This window comes from Sceloporus occidentalis, unplaced genomic scaffold (genome assembly GCF_023333645.1).
Source record: "Sceloporus occidentalis isolate IW3139 unplaced genomic scaffold, rSceOcc1.0.p SCAF_4, whole genome shotgun sequence".
NCBI lineage: Eukaryota > Metazoa > Chordata > Lepidosauria > Squamata > Phrynosomatidae > Sceloporus > Sceloporus occidentalis.
In genome coordinates, this window is record NW_028316984.1 from 100,141,529 (window position 1) to 100,160,762 (window position 19,234).

Genomic DNA, 19,234 nt, shown 5'->3' on the forward strand with positions numbered 1-19,234 from the left:
ACCAGCTCTGCAGACAGTTTCACACACAAAGACACACACCCTCATATATATGTAGACACACACACTAGTATTCCTCAGTTCTTCTTTCTCAGGCTGCATCCTCCCTGCAGAAATAACCCTCCAGCTTGACACCACTTTTTTAACTCTCCAGGCTCAGTGCTAATGTATAGGAGTCGCCTATACCTTTCCCCTGAGAGGCACAGCAGAATGGGGTTCCTTATGAGACAAACGTGATAGACATTTTCTGCCTGTCTAATAATAATAACAACAATAATATTTATTTATATCCCGCCTCTCTGGGTAACACAACCGGGGCGTCTTACATGTTAAAAACATGCAGTCCCCAACCTCAATACCCCACCTCCCTTACAATACAATTAAACAATCCATAATTTAAAACATACCTTAAAATAACAAGAGACAGACAGACAGACAGGGGGGACAGAGACTGGGGCAGAAATCATGGGGAGAACAGGTTCAGTTTTATTGGTCTCAGCTAGAAAGACTTCTTTCTTTCTTTCTTTCTTTCTTTCTTTCTTTCTTTTTTAAGAGATAGCAATTCAATATTATGAAATCTTTTCTTTCTTCTTCATTTTTAAAATTTTTAGTCCCATCAGTAGTTGGTCGTGGCATCATAGCTTTGCTACAGCTACAAATCCCAGAATTCCATAGCCTTGAGCCAGAGCAGCTGAAGTGGTGTCAACCTAGATTATTTCTGCAGTGCAGATGAAGCATCTCTCTCTCTACCCATTGTAGGAAAGAAAGAGGGGCATTGCATTTCACATTGTCAGAAGTGCTGGGTATATATTCTCTAATCTGAGGGAAGATGCATGTGCACCAAAACAGGAAAAAGACAATGCACATTTTGGATATGATAAATAGACTACACAAACTATACTGGATGTATTATAAATGTTCACTTCTAAGGAGGCACAAAGGCATTCCCATCAAAGGAAACAACCAATGGTGCTTCATGTATATATTTCTCATGACATGTCCATATTTCTCTATCTTGGAGAAGAAACCTAAACAAATAGATATAAAATAAATAAGCCTATGAATAATACTGAATATGTAGACTTCATAATAGCTTCTCATTTCTACCCTGAGCATCATTCATAGCCATCCAGCCAGGCAGGAGTAAGTAGTACAGAGACACATCATACACTTGCTTGAATGAAGCTGACCTGCTTTTTTCAGCAGCCTCCCAACTTCCAGGCAAAAACAGGGGAGCATGCTCATAGTAAAAGCACAGGCAGATGCACTACACACATTAAGGCACCTGCCTCGCATTATTTTAAAATACCCTTTCTTAGGTTTTCTTTCTCGGCTGCATTGAAATGGATCTCAAAGAGATGTAGTGAAAGTCATTTTCAAAGAAGTCACCATCATAGTTACAGCTCTGATGGCATTATATAAATAGCATGTGCACCTCTTACAAGGTGAAATAGAGTCAAATAAGGATATTTTTAAAAGAGAGGCTGTGGTAAGGGGAGAAAATAAGCTTTTTCTCAAGCAGGGGAAATAACAAAATATATACAGTGCCACAGTAGATTTTCTCTCTGTGTGTGTTTTAATATATTGCATTGGGTAGGAAAGAGTATGCACTTTTGCTGTTTATAGTAATAGTTTACACTGCTAGTACCTAATTTTAAGTATCCTGGCCATGCATGTGAACAATTAAAATGTCAAGATGCTTAGTTTTTGCCCTCAGTTCAGATGTTGTGGGCGGGTATTCATGCAGGTGGGTCCCTCCTCCTTCTGGCCATGTGGGTACTGAGAGATTCAGTCCAAGAAGCAAACTTTAAATCTATTTGCAAGACAAATAGCCACAGACTCTATAATGCCAAAAATGTTATTGTCATGGAATAGTGGTTTGAGTGTTGGATTATGACTCTGCAGATCAGGGTTCAAATTCCAGCTTGACCATGAACCCTACCAGGTGACATTGGGCAAGTCACACTCTCTCAGCCTCAGGGGAAGGCAATGGCAAACCTCCTCTGAACAAATCTTACCAAGAAAACCCATGATAAGGTTGCCATACTTCGGAATCAACTTGAAGACACACAAAACAACCTATTCTAGGCTTCTCTTTTCAAGGCAGAGAAACACTGAAAGAGCTATATATGGAAGCACCAAGTCAGCACTTTGTAATCTTCTTTGATATGAATTACCTTTCTTAGAACTAAAGAAATGATTGATTAATAATTTATAGGAATTCCATACAATTATTTTACCAGTCATCTTACCTTTATTGTTCATATATCTTCCTTCAGTTTATGAAGGAATATTACAGTCTGTATCCTTCAGTTGAGGGCCTATTATACTTGATGACCATGCAAAGCACTTCAGATAAGGTGAACCTGTCTATTTTCTTTCATTGATGTTGTCACTGATGTGTGGGATTTGCTTGAGCAAAATCCACCAGCTGGATATGTCTGTGATATGATTAACAATGTGTGATATAACCATCATTCCACCCTCACTTTTTATACCTTGCTTTCAAATAAGTTTAAATACATATTTATTAATTAATTACTCAGTTCTTGTAAACATATGCACTGCATTCACTTAATGTACAACCCCAGAATGTCTACAAATTTATTTCAGGGTGTCTCTACAGAGTTGTACACTCTTATTCCATTCTCATCTGCTAGTTGTGTGTCTTCAAGTCATTTCTGAAATATGACGACCCTACGGTGATCTTATCATGGAGTTTTCTTGGGAACATTTGTTCAGAGGAGGTTTGCCTTTGCCTTCCCTGAACAAACTAAGGAGTTTATCACATGGGGAAAACTTGGAAGTTTAAAATGGTCAGAACCCATTATTAACTCACAATTGCGCAAATGGTTTTCACATGGAAGGAGCTGTTATCCTGTGCAGAATCTGAGATCAATTTGCACTTGTGCACAAATGGTTTTCACACGACAGGACCAAACGTGCCTCCATCCTGATAATGATAAAAGTATGTGCATCCCAAAAAAGCGATCAAATGTGCAAATGATTTTCACATGTAGACCAGGACAAATCTCTCTGTGTGTGTCCCTGCCTTCCCTCAGCAGCTGTTTCTTTAAGAGCCCTGACTAATGGGGAAGGCTGAAGCAGGAGACAGACAGACAGACACAGGAAAGAGTGAGGGGGAATTCAGCCTTTTCTCTGTCTCACTTGCTCTGGCCCTGCCCTTGCCTCAGTAGCAGTTTCTTTAAGAGCTTTGGCTCAGAGGGAAGGCTGAAGTTATCCCTAAACTGTCCCCTTTAAGGGATTTTGGATTTCAGCTCCCAGAAGCCTCAGCCATGTTGGCCAATAGCCTGGGATTCTGGAAGCTGAAGTCCAAAATCCCTTAAAGGGGACAGTTTGGGGATCACTGCGACTGAATCAAGAGACACAAAGGGGGGGGGGAGAGAGAGAGAGAGAGAGGAGCGCGTCAGGACTCAGAATTCACTCTCCCCTCTCTCTCTGCCCTTGCATCAGCTGTTTGTTTTAAGAGTTCTGGCTACAAAGAAGGTTGGGTACTTATTTTACTTGTTCCACGGCACTGGAAGTAAAGTCGCCCCAAAGAACCATGGAAAATCTGGCAACAAACACAAAAACATGGACAATCCCATGAATAAACCACAAGCAGCTTTCACACTACAGCAATTGCACCAAAAAAATGAATTCATGAAAGAAATGGAAATGAATTTCCAATATTTTCCTGAAAATGCTTATTTCCTGGTTCATGTCACTTTCTTGTCAGATTCTAAGTGGTTTGCGCACAACATTGTCTGAAAACCATTTGTGCAATTGTGCTTAATACGCTGGATAACTGCATGTTCTGATCCTTTTAAACTTCCAATTTTCCCCATTTGAAAAACTCCTAAAAGCATGTGATGTGCCCAAGATCACCCACTGGGTTTCCATGGCCAAGCAGGGATTCAAATCTTTTCTCCCAAGTTGTGATCCAGAACTCAAACTACTATGTAACGCTGACTCTTATTCCATGTTACTCACTGCCAAGAAAACCACATGAACGGTTTTCCTCAGTGTTGCCATATGTCACAAACAACTTGAGGGCACACAGCAACAACAACAAAATAAGTAAGGTGGAGGTTGAGCTGTACTACACTCACAAAAACAGATATTTTCGTTGAATTTAGTGGTGTTTATCTCAAGGAGGGACATTAATTAGTTATAATCTTTCTTGTAGTTTGCAGTATACCACACACATGAAGCTGTTATTTTGCATCTCACAGTGGTAGCTGTGATTTTCATGTCACTGGGGTGGTGAAACTATTCTTGGATTGAACCCATTATGGGAATAGGGTGTGACCCATTAGATAGATTTTTAAAGTTCAAACTAAACGATGGAGTCACTGCCCAGCTGAAAAGGAAACCATCAGCCAACATTGGTATCACAACAGCCATGTGACATAGGTTAACCAAACTATGACTTAGTAAAACATGTATCTCCCTGTTATAGACTAGGATTTAAATGTATGCAAATTAAAAGGAATCTGGGATACCCTTTCAGTAGACACTTGCTTCTTATTCACTTCATTAGAATACTGTTTCTCAGCCATATGCCAAAACTATTTTGGATCAATGTATGCAAAAAATTAAATCTCTGATTTAGTATTTACTAGCTTAAAGCCTAAATTTTCAGGATGCTTGATCCTATATTGCCTCATAATGTATTCTCAATACAATGATGTTTTATAGCAAATGCAGTATCGGTGTCAAAACTGCTTTCCAACAATGTATTTGTCATCACTACTCCCTACTTTGTTTCTCTTTCATATTTAAAGCCAAAGCAAAATATATATATATATATATATGAGTATATCTGTTTCAGTTTAGACAGGAATAATGTTTTATTGTTTGGACAAATGCTACATAATAACGATGATTATTTGTTTTGCTACATTTAGGATGGGGAAGCCAAAGCTCCAAAGTTCATATCCATCACAGCACATGGCTTCATTTTCCTGGACATAATTTACGCTGGATTTTGACTTTCATCCTTTTGTTTGTGCTGGTGTGTGAAATAGCAGAGGGCATAGTGTCAGATGGGTAAGTACATACATGGATAAACTCTCTCTCTAACATAACCTGAAATTTTAATGCTGCTATTATCAACTTGTTGAACACACTTTCCTCTACTTGTTAAAAATATAATCTATGTTTGTGATGATTAACCTATTGACCTTGAGTCAAATATTCCAAATGACTTGCCAAGAATGTGCATGTAGACATACTCATACACACTTATTTTTAGTTAGCCAATTGGCTTTAATTTGTTTGTCAAGAACGTTGTGAACTACTTCTCCACATTTCCTGTGTTCATAAAAGCCCAGGAGGTGATAAAGAGCTGCTACATGCAATGGATGAAACCCCAAACATACCCCCCATCAGTCTTCTCCCCAAAATTTGATAGAGACTCTTTAAATAAGTGTATTTTGGATTTCTGATATTTTATCTAATCTCAACCCATGTGCGGTGATTTGCATACTTCAGATGATGCATCAGTGTTCTTAAAATGACAACAGTTGCCAAATGGTTTTGTTTTAGTGTTTAAATCTGTAATAACAAACATTGTTAGTTTGCTCCTCTGTTCATGTAAAGAGGATCTTTCCACCAGCTCCCTCTCCCTCTGCAACCCCCTGCTCTGTATTCCATTCCCAAGAAATCCCTAACATCCTGGGGGCAGACTTGGTAACTCCAATTTTTGGCAGCATTTATTATCAGGAAATGTTGTGTTGTATTTTTAAATACGATGGCAAGTTTTAGAGCACTCCACTCAGATCCATTGAAAAATCTGGACTCCTGATTGAAGCCAGAACTTTTCTTCTTATAGAACATATAGCTATTTAAAATAAAAATCATGTTTCTGCCTTTAAAACATGGATGTTTGAAGAAACATTTACACACTATAAAGCACTTTGAAATTCTTTTTAAGTGCAACCATTTTCTCATTCACAGAACGTTACTACTAACTGCTATGAAATTTCCAAGTGTACTAGGAAAGTGCTGTGAAATCTCCAAGTGACAAATTTATTTTTGTCAGTAATTATTGCCTTAAGGCTATTTCTTTATTTGTTTGTTAACCTGGTTTTTCTCCCTACATGGGAGACAAGGTGACTTACAGCATAGATTAAAACAAAGTTTAACTTAAAACAATGAAGATTTAAAAAAAAATAAACAGTGAACTATATTATCCTATTCAAACACCACTATTTTAAAATAGGATTACATTTTAAAAAAACATAGCAGTGAGGATGAAAGTACAGCACCCACACATATATTGAAAGGCCCTTCTGTATTTTCAAAAGCAAGTTTAAATAAAAAGGTCTTTATTTGACAGCAGAATGAGAGCAGCGTAGTGGCAAGCTTTAGCCTCCAATGAAAGAGAATTCCACAGACAGGGAGCAGCCATCAAGAAGCATCTCTCATATATCCTCACCTAATGTAGCAGTGGCAGATGTGAGAGAAAACCCTCCCTTGAGGATCTGAAAACTCTGGCAGGCAATTATATAGGGAGATAGGGTCTTTCAGATAGTTTCAGATAAAACTATACAGGGCTTTATAGGTTGTAACCAACATTTTCAATCATGATAAACAAGATGATTATATGTCCCCTGTAAATAGCAGCATATGCAGTTTGGACCCAACTTCCAAACAGTTTCCAAAGGAAACTTCATGTGTAGATTTTTACAGTATCCAAACAGGATGGGATCATTTCCAGGAATGAGTGCAGCTATTAATTGCTTTTGACTTGAGATTTCAGAGGAAGTACAGTATAACCCCACATAGGATTCATTTCTGTTTCCGTAATTTGCCTTTTCAATCATCAGGAGCACCTTTGTCTGGTTTGTATCAAGCTTAGTTTGCTCACCTTCACCTGGTCCATTACTCTGACAAGATGATACTGTACTCACATCCCTGAGAATAAGCTCCACTGAATTCAGTGGTACTTACTTTTAAACAAACTTCCATAGGCCTGCCTTGTAATTCAGTACAATCCATCTAGAAATTAACGTCATAGATGTACATATCTGTAAAATTAATTTGACTTAATTAAAACAGCAGTCCTATTCTCCCTACGCTTACCTTAGGACAAGTCTTACCATAGTCAATGATTTTCTTCAGAATAGGCAAGTATATGATTGCATTGTTAAAATGGGCAGATACATACTTAAACAGTTCCCCCTACCTTTTTTTTTCTGCTCCTGTACTATGAATCATGAACTACTTTTAAATATCATGTTATGAAAAGGAAACAGAGTATACTGCTGTATATATTCATATAAAAGTACCCATTGGTTTTCTTTCTTTTTTGTCCTGATCCACAGATCAGGTATGGGAATTGGTGGCTGTGGGAGAAATGTCAAGAGAGAGAAACAGTACATAAATGCAATCACACACATAAACACAAGGTTCTTCCACCTGGAGAGAATCAGCACATGTGCCTTCCTTTGTGTTCATGTAGATCAGCACCTCTATTCGTATTAATTTAAATCTTCATGTAAGTATAAAAACAAATGTGGCCCTCTCAGACACCATATTTTTGACTAACATATGTTCTCTTTTACTTAGCGTTTCTGAATCCCATCATTTGCACCTGTACATGCCACCTGGAATGGCATTCCTTGCAGCCATCACATCAATTGTTTATTATCACAACATTGAAACATCTAATTTCCCAAAATTATTAATAGGTATGTACCACAATTCTGAAAACTATGTAAATGAAATATGTTGTTCAAGTATTGTCTGGTAAGCCTTGATAGGATTTTACTGTAGGTTTTCTGGTATGAATTTTTCTCTTATTACTAGAATATCATATTTAGTAGCCTGGAATTTTACTACTAACCACAGTAGTAAGAACCATGTGGATCTCCAGATGTTGTAAAACTGCAAATCCAAGCAGTCCAAGCCAGCACAGCCACAGGTGAGGAATACTAAGAGTTGCAATCAAGCAACATCTGGAGGGCTCCACAATCCTCACTAAGGCTCTCAACAGTCTTTTCAGTCAGTAATGGGGAAAGAGTGACTCTCTAGATATTACATAACAACACTCATCAGTCCAAGCCAGCAGAGCCAATGGTGAGGGGGTGAGGGGAGTTGCAGTGCAACAATACCTGGAGAGGCATGTGTTCCCTGGCCCTGCTCCAAGTGATACATAATAGTAAAAAACAAAACTTCAGCATAAATAAAAAGTAAACATTGGCATGGTGAATACAGTAAATGACCATTTGGCACGTAAGGAGCTGGAAACAATCTCATAGGTCTAAAACTAATAAAATAATCATATTCTGTCAAAGTAGGGGTGAATGATACCAATATATCAAACACTGAAATAAAGTAAAATCATCTTTAAAATATGCTAAATTAAGTTTAAAGGTTGTGAGGACAGGAAAAATCTTTTACCTTGTTCAAAAAGGATGTGGCATCAGGAACAGATCTTATCTGTCTGTCTCTTTGCCTCTCTCTCCATACTGAACTATCAAGTTGTGCAAGATTCTAGATGTCAATGCCAGCACTATCAATTGGGCCCAGAAACAAATCAGAAGCAACTGGATGTATAAAGAACCAACATAATGCTATTTGCAATGCCTGGTCCCAGTTAAAACATTAAATACCCTATTCTGTATCAGCAGGAATTTCCAAACCACTTTCAAAGACAGACTCACAAACTATGCACTGCGGTGATCCAGCAGGGAAGTTAACAGAGCATGGGTCATTCTTTCTTAACCATAGTGTCCAGCTCTCACAACCATTACATGGTAATAGGGAATATAATGGCTTGTATGATTATACCTTTTGTGCTGAGTTGAATATCTTTTCATTTTAGGATCTTTTCTAGTTCTTTCATAACTGCCCTCCCCATTCTTAATCTTCTTCTGATTTCCTTGCTGCAGTCCCTATTCCTATCAATGTTTGATCCCAGATATGAGGACTCTTTTACCATTGCTACTTTACAATTATAATAAGAATGTTAAAAATCAGTTCCACAGATAGAAGTTCCTATAATTGTTTAGCAAAATAGTGTCTTTGTTCATTCTCTTTATGTAATGAGTTTACTTGGGAATTCTTATGGGAGTCAACTTAGTCCTTGACAGGAAGATTATGTCATTTCTTCCATGCTGTTCCAATCCTTTCTCTGGGAGAATAGAAATTGGCCTTTCTTTTTTCCTGTCAAATCTCAAGAGACTGAGACTCAAAAAAATTGCCCCTCCTTTGCAAGATATGAGCAAGGCTGTTGATAACTGTATCTCTTGGAAGTGTCTCATTCATAGGGTTGCCATACGCTGATGTCAACTTGACTGCATATATTTATTATCTGATATAATGAATGAGAAAAAAATTGCATTCACTAGATTTTTTATAAACATGTAAAATATAAAACCTGGGTCAGTTTCATTATGCTCCATTTTTCTATTTCTTTAGGGTCTCATTACGAGGAGCCTTAAAATCTTAATATATCTTAATATATGTAAAATATTTTAGAAGATGTCTAATTCTGAATAAAAATACTACAAACCAAAATGATAGGTAGCTTCAGAATATATTATAGTATCATAGAGTTGAAAGGGGCATGATGGGCCATCAAGCCCAATGCCCTTCTCAGTACAGGATCTCCAGCCAAAGTATCCCCAACATGTAGCTGTCCAGTCTCTTTTTGAAGATATCCAGAGAAGGAGACCTCACAACTTATCTAGGGAATTGGTTCCATTTCCAAACTGTGCTTATTGTCAAGAGGTTTCTTCTAATGTTCAATCAAAATCTACCCTCCTGTAACTTAAGACCATTAGACCTAGTCCTATCCTCTGGGGCAGCAGAGAACAAACCTGCCCCCTCCTTTTTGTAACAGCTCTTGAGGTATCACCCCCTCAATCTTCTCTTCACAAAGCTGAACATGCACAGTTCTTTCAACCTTCCCTCATAGGTTTTGTTCTCTATAACCCTTATCTTCTTGTTTTCCCTCTCTGAACCCACTCCAGCTTATCTATATGAGGCTGTGCAGATCGACCCTAAGGGGCGGCCTGCAGCCACTTCCAGATGCATCGGATCAAGGCCACAGCAACTGTATACTGCAGCTCCAATCTGGCCTTTCCAGGGCACAAAAAGGAGCCACAAAAAGCAGCACCTTTTGCACCTGGAAAGGGTGTGATAGCTGCAGTGTTGTGACTTTAAGTTGTTCCTGTGGTGCTGCATCATGTAAACGCAGTTGCAGAGGAGCACTGTGATGCCAAGTGTCATGTGGAGGGGCGCACAGCATCAATCCGCCATGGGGGTGGAGTTGGGGCATGTGTCATATGGATGCCATGCCCCGACTCTGTCCACAGGCCAGCCTTAATGGCCAGTTTGCACAGCCCCTATCTTTCTTAAAATAATCTTATGGGAACAGTTTAGAAGCGTTTCTGAAAATCACCTCCTGTGGGATGGCTCCAGAACGGAATGGGAGCTTCCGGTGCTGGTGGCAGTAGAATGGGTGATGGCACCCATTCTGTTCTCATCCCACTCTCTTTCATCACACCCCCATCACATCACTGGAGACAATGTGGTAAGGTTCTGGGTTTGGTGACCTACAGTAAACTCCTACCACAGTGGGTTTTTTTTTAAAAAAAAAAAAAATCCCTATTTACCTTTACCATTTATCATTACCAAAATTCTCCCAACTGATTGCTCTCATGGATTTCTGTACAAGGGAACTGGTTTTTGACATGTAATGTCATTGTTTTGAGCCTTCAAGTCATTTATGACTTATGGAGGTTGGCTATTTCCTTCCCCTGAGAGTATGCCACTTGCCCAAGGTTATCCAATGGATTTCCATGGCTGAATGGGGAATCAAACCCTGGTCTCCAGAGTCTTACTTCAGCATTCAAACCACTACACTATGCAAGCTCCTTCATATAATGTTATTCCCCTTCTTTTCTTCCCAGTCTACTCTTCTTCAACAGATTCTATCCTTCATTTGTTATATTCCAATAATGGGAGTCATCATTAAGAAATAAATTCGTGGTAAACGTGACTTTCTAAACATTATAAAAATAAACATATGCATCTTAACTATCCCAGGGCCTTTTTGGAGAGCATGTGGGTGTGTGATACATTAATCTCAGACTTCAAGGGGTTTATTATAACTTGCTGCTTCCTTAAACATTTTCCTGGCTCCCTTGTATCATTGAAAGGATACATGTGGGAATCTGCTGCTCCAACACACCATCCCAAAGCAAGAGTTCATTTATTTCCTATGGTATTTCTTAATAATACAGTTTTCCTGCAGAAGTGTTAATATCTGCATCCCCACCCACACAATTTCTATGAATGTGCTAACTGCCTGTTCTTGCACATATTTTGTCAGTTATGTAAAATGTCCCTTTTAACAGTGAGCATACCTTGTTACTTAGAATTAGAATACATTTTGTATATTTTTATATATAGATGTAGATAAAGATATTCAATGTGAGCTCAGCTGCCAAGGGCCTTGGATTAGATTTGGGGCAGGTTTAAGTGACTAGGATGTCTCATAAAACCTATTAATATTACTGAATGAGTCTGTCATAGATAAAACATCCTCAGAGTTACTCCAGTTTTTAGATACTGTTAATATGTCACTCTTTCATCATTACTATTTAAACCCCTCAGAAGGAATAATCATGAGGGTGTGTGTGGGGGGGGGGGGGGAGCATGGCATAGTGTTTTAAGTGGTGGACTATGGCTCTAGAGACCAGGGTTTGATTCCCAGCTTGACCATGAAAATGCATTGGGTGGCCCTGGGCAAGTCACATGCTCTCAGTCACAATGGCAAACCTCCTCTGAACAAAGCTTGCCAAGAAAACCCCATGACAGATTCACCTTAGGGGTACCATAAATTAGAAATGACTAGAAGATGCATAGCAACAAGAACTGTGAGCTCTGTTGAGTTCTGGTAGTCATTTAAACAATTCTGGGCATTTGAAAGAATTATCACAAGCTTGTTGGAAAAGAAACTTTGAAGTAAAGAATCTTATAAGCCTGAAGTTTGTTCATCCCCGTCTACAAGATTTTGGTTGGGATTTTAAAGCTTTTCCAAGACACAAATGCTCTGGTCAGATAGATAAAGCATGGTATAGTGGTTTGAGACTTAGGGGGGATATGGCACCCCTTTCGGGATGCAAAAAGAAGCCCTTTTTCGTGGCTTCTTTTTATTCCTTCCAGAGGCCTCTGTGTATGGTTGCCCCGGCCTCCATTCAGGACAAAAAGGGGTGGCGTCTCACCACCCATATGTAGTCAAAACTATCTCAACAAAGACGAGGCACACAGATTTTTTTTTTCAGGAGCAACTTCATGGGCAGGGAATTCCAGAAGCAACAGGGAGGAAGAAGTAATGTGAAGCAAGAAGGAAAGATGAACAGATTCAGTCAGTGAATTCTTATGGAATAATTGACCAATCAGGGACATAGGGGCTCATGGTGGCATACATAAAAGGCATATAGAGCAAAGGTCTTCACAAATCTCTATCCAGTCCCTAGATTACAACATTTTTTTTTAGGTTTAAGACAAATAAGCAATTGACTGTCATACAAAAACTACTGACAGGTATACTTAGCTGAAGGGGGGGGGGGGGGGTTCACTGTCTTGTACGTCACAAATTGGAAGTTTGATTGTGGAATAATGTCACCAGAGTGATTAGAGTACTTTGTAAAATCATGCATCTTTATGACTGAACTTCAGGCAGTGCCAAGAGCACATAAATGTCTTTTTAAATAAAGAACAATTTATTAAACACTGCTAATGTAAACCCTGGCCCCTGGAATCTTTATGTAGCTATGGACGATATCATAAGAATAGATGTCAAGCATGTTAAATGACACTTCTGCTTAATTATCTTGCCACTAAAATACAGAAGGCCAGTGCATGCAAACAGCTGCTACATCAAAATCTATGTAATTGTTCCTCAAGGCACTTATTTACATGTGGAAGGATAAGTAATAAAGAAAAAAATAACCACTCTTTTCTTTTAGATTATAGAGCCGTGGACAATGCCATTCTCTGTTCCACAGGGACTCCATTTAGTGCTTACTTCATTTATATCCATCAATCTCCCTTTTTAATGTGAAGTCGAAGGCTTTCATGGCTGGCATCCATAGTTTTTTGTGGATTTTGGGGGCTATGTGGCTGTGTTCTGGAAGAGTTTATTCCTGATGTTTCACCAGCATCTGTGGCTGGCATCTTCAGAGAATGCTGGCATGGACGTGAGTGGGGTATATATACTGTGTGGCCCTTGGTTGAGAGGAAGCGATTTACATGTTAATCTGTGTATTGGTCTGTTGTTGAATGGCAAGGCCTCAGGGTGTCCATTTAATTAGTGATCCATTGTCTGCTGCCCCCCTGACCCTGGATGGTCTTCTCTTGCTTTTGCTGGGTCTTGATTTTGGTGTTTTTGAGGACTGGTAGCCAGACTTTGGAGCTATATAGATGGACGCAATGGAGCGCCGTTGTCACATGCGAGGGGCGGCGTTTCCAGATGCCCCTTGCCCCTTGCATGTGACGAGGGCGTCAAAATGGCGGCACCCTGTCCAGATGGGTGCTGCCATTTTGATGCAACGGATGCTTAGTGTCCGCACACCGCAACGCCATTGTGACATCGCGAGTGTGCCATTGGCACACTGCGGCATTATAATGGCGCCACAAAAAGAAACCGCACGGTTTGTCCGCTGCAGCTTCCTCATGCAGCAAAACAAGGCGTGGGCAGACCGCCGTTTTGGGGCGGTCTGTACCCCACCTTTGTTTACTTTAACAGTTTCTTCTTTCCTGTTGAAGTTGTCCAGGTGTTTGTGGATTTCAGTGGCTTCCCTGTGCAACAACTATTAGGTCAGAATGTAGATACATTCTACAAAAAATCCACAGAAAACTATCCCTTTTTTTAAAAAAAATATGATATATAACTTTCTTTGCAAACCCACAATAAGTTTCTACAACTCCAGTAGAAATAAAATTTTCCACTGGGCCAGTTATGAAAGGAATGTTTTCCTTTGCTTAGGACAGAGTAGATCCATCCAGCTACACTCCCTGAGATGTCATCTGCCAAACAACCCACAATGAAAACAAACAGATTCAGTGTTGGCTAGGATTCCTAGTTACCAACCCGACTGTGCTGTAGAGCCATTTGTGACCTTGATATCATCACATGGTTGAAAGGGGCCATAATATCAAGTCAAATCCTCTGATCAAAGGCAGAAGCAATCTGCTTTATCTGTTGCAGATAAGCCTGTGGATTTCTCATCACAATGGGCTCAAGAGCAGACAACAAATCCCATATGCTGTGTTGCAGCAAAACAGGACCTTGTGATACCTGAAAGGCTGGCAAATGTGTTGGCATATGAACTTTAATGTACTAGACCCAAATTTGTCTAAATTCTGAACTGTTTTTTACACTTATCAAATATATAAAGGGGTAGTGAAATTTTTTTTATAAACAATGGACCAGAACTGGCAGGGAAGGAGTTAGCAATGCTGCAGATTTTAGACAAAATAAAGCACCATTTCCAAGCTCTGCAATGGAAAACATCAACACTGGTGGAAGATGTCCATTGGGCAGGACTGGGAATAATGCAGTCCTGCAGATGTTGTGGAACTGCAGCTCCCAGCATTCTTCACCAATTGCTATGCCAGCTAGGACTGCTGGTAGTTAGAATGCAACAAGATCTGGAGGGCGGCATCATTTCCATTCCCGCACTAGTGCAGATAGCTCTAGAGAAAAATCCACCTCACTCTGTATCTACACCTGTTCCCATCATTCCCTAAAACCTTCGGGGAATGCAGAATTAAGATTACAGTTGTTGTTGTACAGTTATAACAAGCAGATAACGGACACTAGAATTCTCCACCTGCTTTTCAAAAACAAATGCATAAGTAAGCCTGAGCCACTTGGATTTGATAATCCATAAATTAAATATAACTTGAAATAGTAGGTAATCTTACCAGCTGAAGTGTCACAGGGCAAAAGTATTCCCTCCATTTGCTTTATTCTCTGTATGGTTACTATTAGCAAGAATTTGATGGGTCACAGACCTTGGTATATCAATCTGAGTTTATATAAAAGTGTGTAGGTGGGGGGAAATCTGCAGCCAAAAGGCACTCTCTTCTTAATGTGTTTCATATGTAAATTGTTTATCCAGTTGCATGCAGTGAAAACCACAAACTACAAAAATACACTAACTGGAGCGCGTATTCTTGTAGTTTGTGGTTTAGTCTGTAGTTTGTGGTTTAGAAGTGAAAGACTTCTAAATATAATAACCAAAATTTAGGGAGCACAAGCAGGAATTATCAAGTTGCACTATCTGTGATAAGAGATGCAATTGCTGAAACAAACATTGGGTTCTGTGGATTAGTTCATGAAATGTATTTCTTCACACAATCAAAGCCATTTTTAAGACATAAAGTACAAAATGTAAAGTATATAACAGTTTGTTGTTGTAGTTTTAAGTGCCCTTGAGTTGACCCTGACTCATGGCAATCCTATGGATGAGATATCTTCAAGATCCACTGTCTTCCACTGCTCTGCAAAGGTCTTGTAAATTCAGGCCCATGACCTCCATGATTAAGTCCATCCACTTGGTTTGCAGTCTTCCTCTCTTTCTGCTTCCCTCTATCTTTCCTAGCATTATTGTCTTTTCTAATGAGTCTTGCCTTCTCATAATTTGGCTGAAGTATGACAGCCTCAGTTTGATCATCTTGGCTGCCAAGGACATTTCAGGTTTGCCTATTTTATGGCCCATGGTATCCTTAGCACTCTTGTCCAGCACCACATCACAAATGAATTAATTTTCTTCTTATTTTTTCCACTTCCTAGTTCTTAGATCTGTACATAGTTCATTAATTTAATTCATGGCAATTTAATTTTAATTTTGTTCAATTTTGCAACAGAATTGTATTTATCACTTAGTTTGGGGTTTCTGAGAAATGTTTCCCTCATTGCAGCACTAGGCTACAGTGGCACAGGAGTTCTACAAATCAGTTTTGAGGTTGGACTGGCTAACAAATAGGATAATTTCATCCTCTTCAGCAGTATTTATCGGTGACTTCATTTAACAGATGAATCACAAGTTTTTGATGACATTTTTTGCTCTATTGTAGGGGTAGCAAAATATTCTTGCGAAGGGTTGGGGGGGAAAGAACAGCAATCATATGTTTTTAGGAAAACTCATACAGCAAATAATACCCACCCACTCAAGGATATTTTCCCCCTGCAAGTTTCCCAAAGTAATTCCAATACAACAATCAGGGACTATACAAAACAGGCACAAAGCATAATCAAAGCCTAATTTTAATTATATACAAAAATTAATGTATTTTTCTTTTTCCTTCTCATACACATGGTAAACACTGCACAATTTTCAGTACTGTAGAAATACAATTTTCTACATAGAGGGCAGATCCTCTATAAAACCTTCTAGTTTTGCACTCTATAACTTCTACTGCTGATAACATTTTAAGCACTGACTACTATTTTATTTTTATTTCACCAGCCTTGTTATTCTACTGGACATTAGCTTTTATAACAAAAACCATCAAATTTGTAAAGTTTTGTGATAATAAGATTGGACCTCCGCAACTTCGATTCTGCCTCACTGGGCTTTTAGTAGTTCTTTATGGAATGCTACTACTTGTAGAAATTAATGTCATCAGAGTAAGGGTAAGTTATATTTCCTGACAATTCTTTCCTGAAGGCTTGCATGTAAAATAATCTTTGAGAATGTACATGTAAATGGAAACTGAAACATAAATATCTGCATCATAGTAAAATCCTATACATGTTTACTCAAAATAAATCCCAGTATGCTCAATAGAACATTCTCAAGTAAATGTGTATGCTCGCTAAATTATAGAGACCCGTATCACAAATGTATACTTGTCTACTTAAAAGTGACCTCCATTAAGTCTAACTGTTTATTCCTAGCTAAGAGTATATAGTGTGTGTGTGTGTGTGTGTGTGTGTGTGTGTGTGTGTATATATATATATATATATATATATATAAACAGTATAGAATATAAAATACATCCTGCATCTTGTTCCAGTATCCAGTGACAGTATACTGTCAGGAGAAAAAAATGTAGCCCTTTTAGACATCTAATTTCAGTCTGTAGGCAAGAAGGGAATCCAACTGACTAAGCTGTTAAGATGCACAAGGGATACCCTGCCTAGAGACCCTAAGAACAAATGTTCTACTTCTTACAAAACTGGAAAGTAATCAATGGAACTCCATTGCAACACTGTTTTTCTCTCTTACAGTTACATAGAGTTTAGATATTCATTATTATACACAGTGTAGACATTTGTTAAATGCTCTATTATTTCATAACATAAATTGTGCCATTTCAGTACAAGAGAGTGCTTGAATACCTTTTATTTATATATTGGAAAACAAGGAATACAGTCCTTAATAATTATGGTTCCACAGTCATCTTGGAAAAGGGAATAATTCATCTTACGGTATTGTGTTTTTAAAAAAATTCTCCTCCTGTTTTCTGTTTTCCATTAACATGCTTCTTTTGGGCTTTGTGGATTTTAGAGATATGTTTTCTTCAAAAAACCTAAAGAGGTTAAACCCCCTGAGGACCTTCAGGACCTTGGAGTCAGGTTCCTGCAACCTTTTGTGAATCTGCTGTCCAAAGGAACATACTGGTGGATGAATACATTCATTAGAACAGCCCACAAGAAGCCTATAGACTTGAAAGCCATAGGCAAGCTGCCTATTGCCATGAGAGCGCTGACAAATTACATGTGCCTCAATGAGGCTTTTAAAGCACAAAAGGTATGACTACAGAACAAATTGATGGCATGGGACTGCATTTTTGTCTTTAAGAATCTTCATTCCAAAACAAACTAATATAAAATAATACAAAGTGAGAATTGTATGTACAGGGAGCTGGATTCAGAATTGCTTTCAGTTGAGTTCTTCTGGTGCTGGAGGAAGGGGGTGAAACCAATTTTACCAATTACCACATCTATCTGGAGCACTAACACTATCTCTTACACTGCTCTGGAAAGAACCCTCTGGAACACCGTGAAAATAGTTCTGGGAACTGTAGGGAGAAGTGAGATATTGTGTGTTTGTTTTATTGTTGTTGTTGTTGTTTTAAAAAAAACCAGACACAGTTTGGCATGCTTTCTATCTCTAGTAGTACAAGATCCCACTTCTGTTTGTGGGTGAGCAAATCCTACTATATTGGTTTGGAATGGACTTAGCCTTGCAGAAACACACTGAAGAACACTGGCGAGGAGGGTGGAGTGGGTTTCTTCCTTTACTTTTCCAAGACCTGGCCCCAGGAGGGCCTCCATCATTGCCAGATCTGTAGAGTACTGCTTTCCAAGCCTCAAAAGCAAGATACTAGGGCAAATGGCTGTCACGTGGGAATTCCTATGTTGTATGCATATATGTATGCCTTCAGACTCTCTGGAAACTTATGATGATCTCATCAATTCCATAGGGTTTTCTTGTGCAAGGAATATTCAGTACTTGACTATAAAATGAAGATTTCTGAATGTGGAATACTTCATTGTCAATGGGAACTCAGAAACCTGTTTTGATCATTCTGAGTATTTGGGTGGAGGCATTGGACTCAGCCTGAATACTGTTGGTCAGGAATTTCTGAACTGGAAGGAGTTCATTTCCTGAAATTTACTGCCATCACTATTTAAAACTTCATCTGAAAAAAGATGAGATATGGATATTATGCCAGAGTTCTTCCCAGTGCACCAAAGTGATCAACACATCTGAATTACTTCTTTGGACAGCAGATCGTTGTCCTATTGCCTGTTGCCTAGATTTCAAAAGTGGGTTGCCTTGTTGAGTATGGGACTGCTGTTTAAATCAGTCTCTGCTTGAAAAAAGTGCACAGAAAAGGAGAGTAGAACCCTCCTGCTCCCCTGTGATACTTCTCTGGTTTTAGTCACAAGCACTTTTCTGGACCATGCCAACCACTACCATGTCAGGATGCACAGGGAAGCCATTGAAATCCACAAACACCTGGACAATTTCATCCATAAGAGGAAACTCTTAAAGTAAACAAGGTTTGGCTACCAGTCCTGAAAAATAGCAAGATGAAGACTCAACAAATGCAAATGAGAAATCTCCCAAGGTCAGGGGTTTCCCAGTAGGCAATGAGCACTAATCAAGCAGACACTAATCCTCTTTTGCAGACCCTCCCACCCTGAGGCCTGCCAGTAGCAACAGAACAATACACATGCAAATCATTCCTGCCTTCC

At 39.0% G+C, this 19,234-nt stretch overlaps 1 protein-coding gene across 3 annotated transcripts in view; it reads left to right on the top strand.

Moving 5' to 3' along the window:
- LOC149314415 (ATP-binding cassette sub-family C member 8-like) overlaps window positions 1–19,234 on the top strand; it is a 99,078-nt gene that overhangs the window by 353 nt on the left and 79,491 nt on the right. For 2 of the 3 annotated variants that reach the window (XM_089521058.1, XM_089521060.1), the window contains exons 2-5: window positions 4,908–5,049; window positions 7,573–7,694; window positions 16,494–16,660; window positions 17,538–17,780. In XM_089521058.1, the coding sequence (XP_089377184.1) occupies window positions 4,908–5,049; window positions 7,573–7,694; window positions 16,494–16,660; window positions 17,538–17,780 (674 nt within the window). Of the gene's footprint in view, window positions 1–4,907; window positions 5,050–7,572; window positions 7,695–16,493; window positions 16,661–17,537; window positions 17,781–19,234 lie in introns of those variants that run through there. The other variant, XM_089521059.1, reaches the window with a different exon arrangement.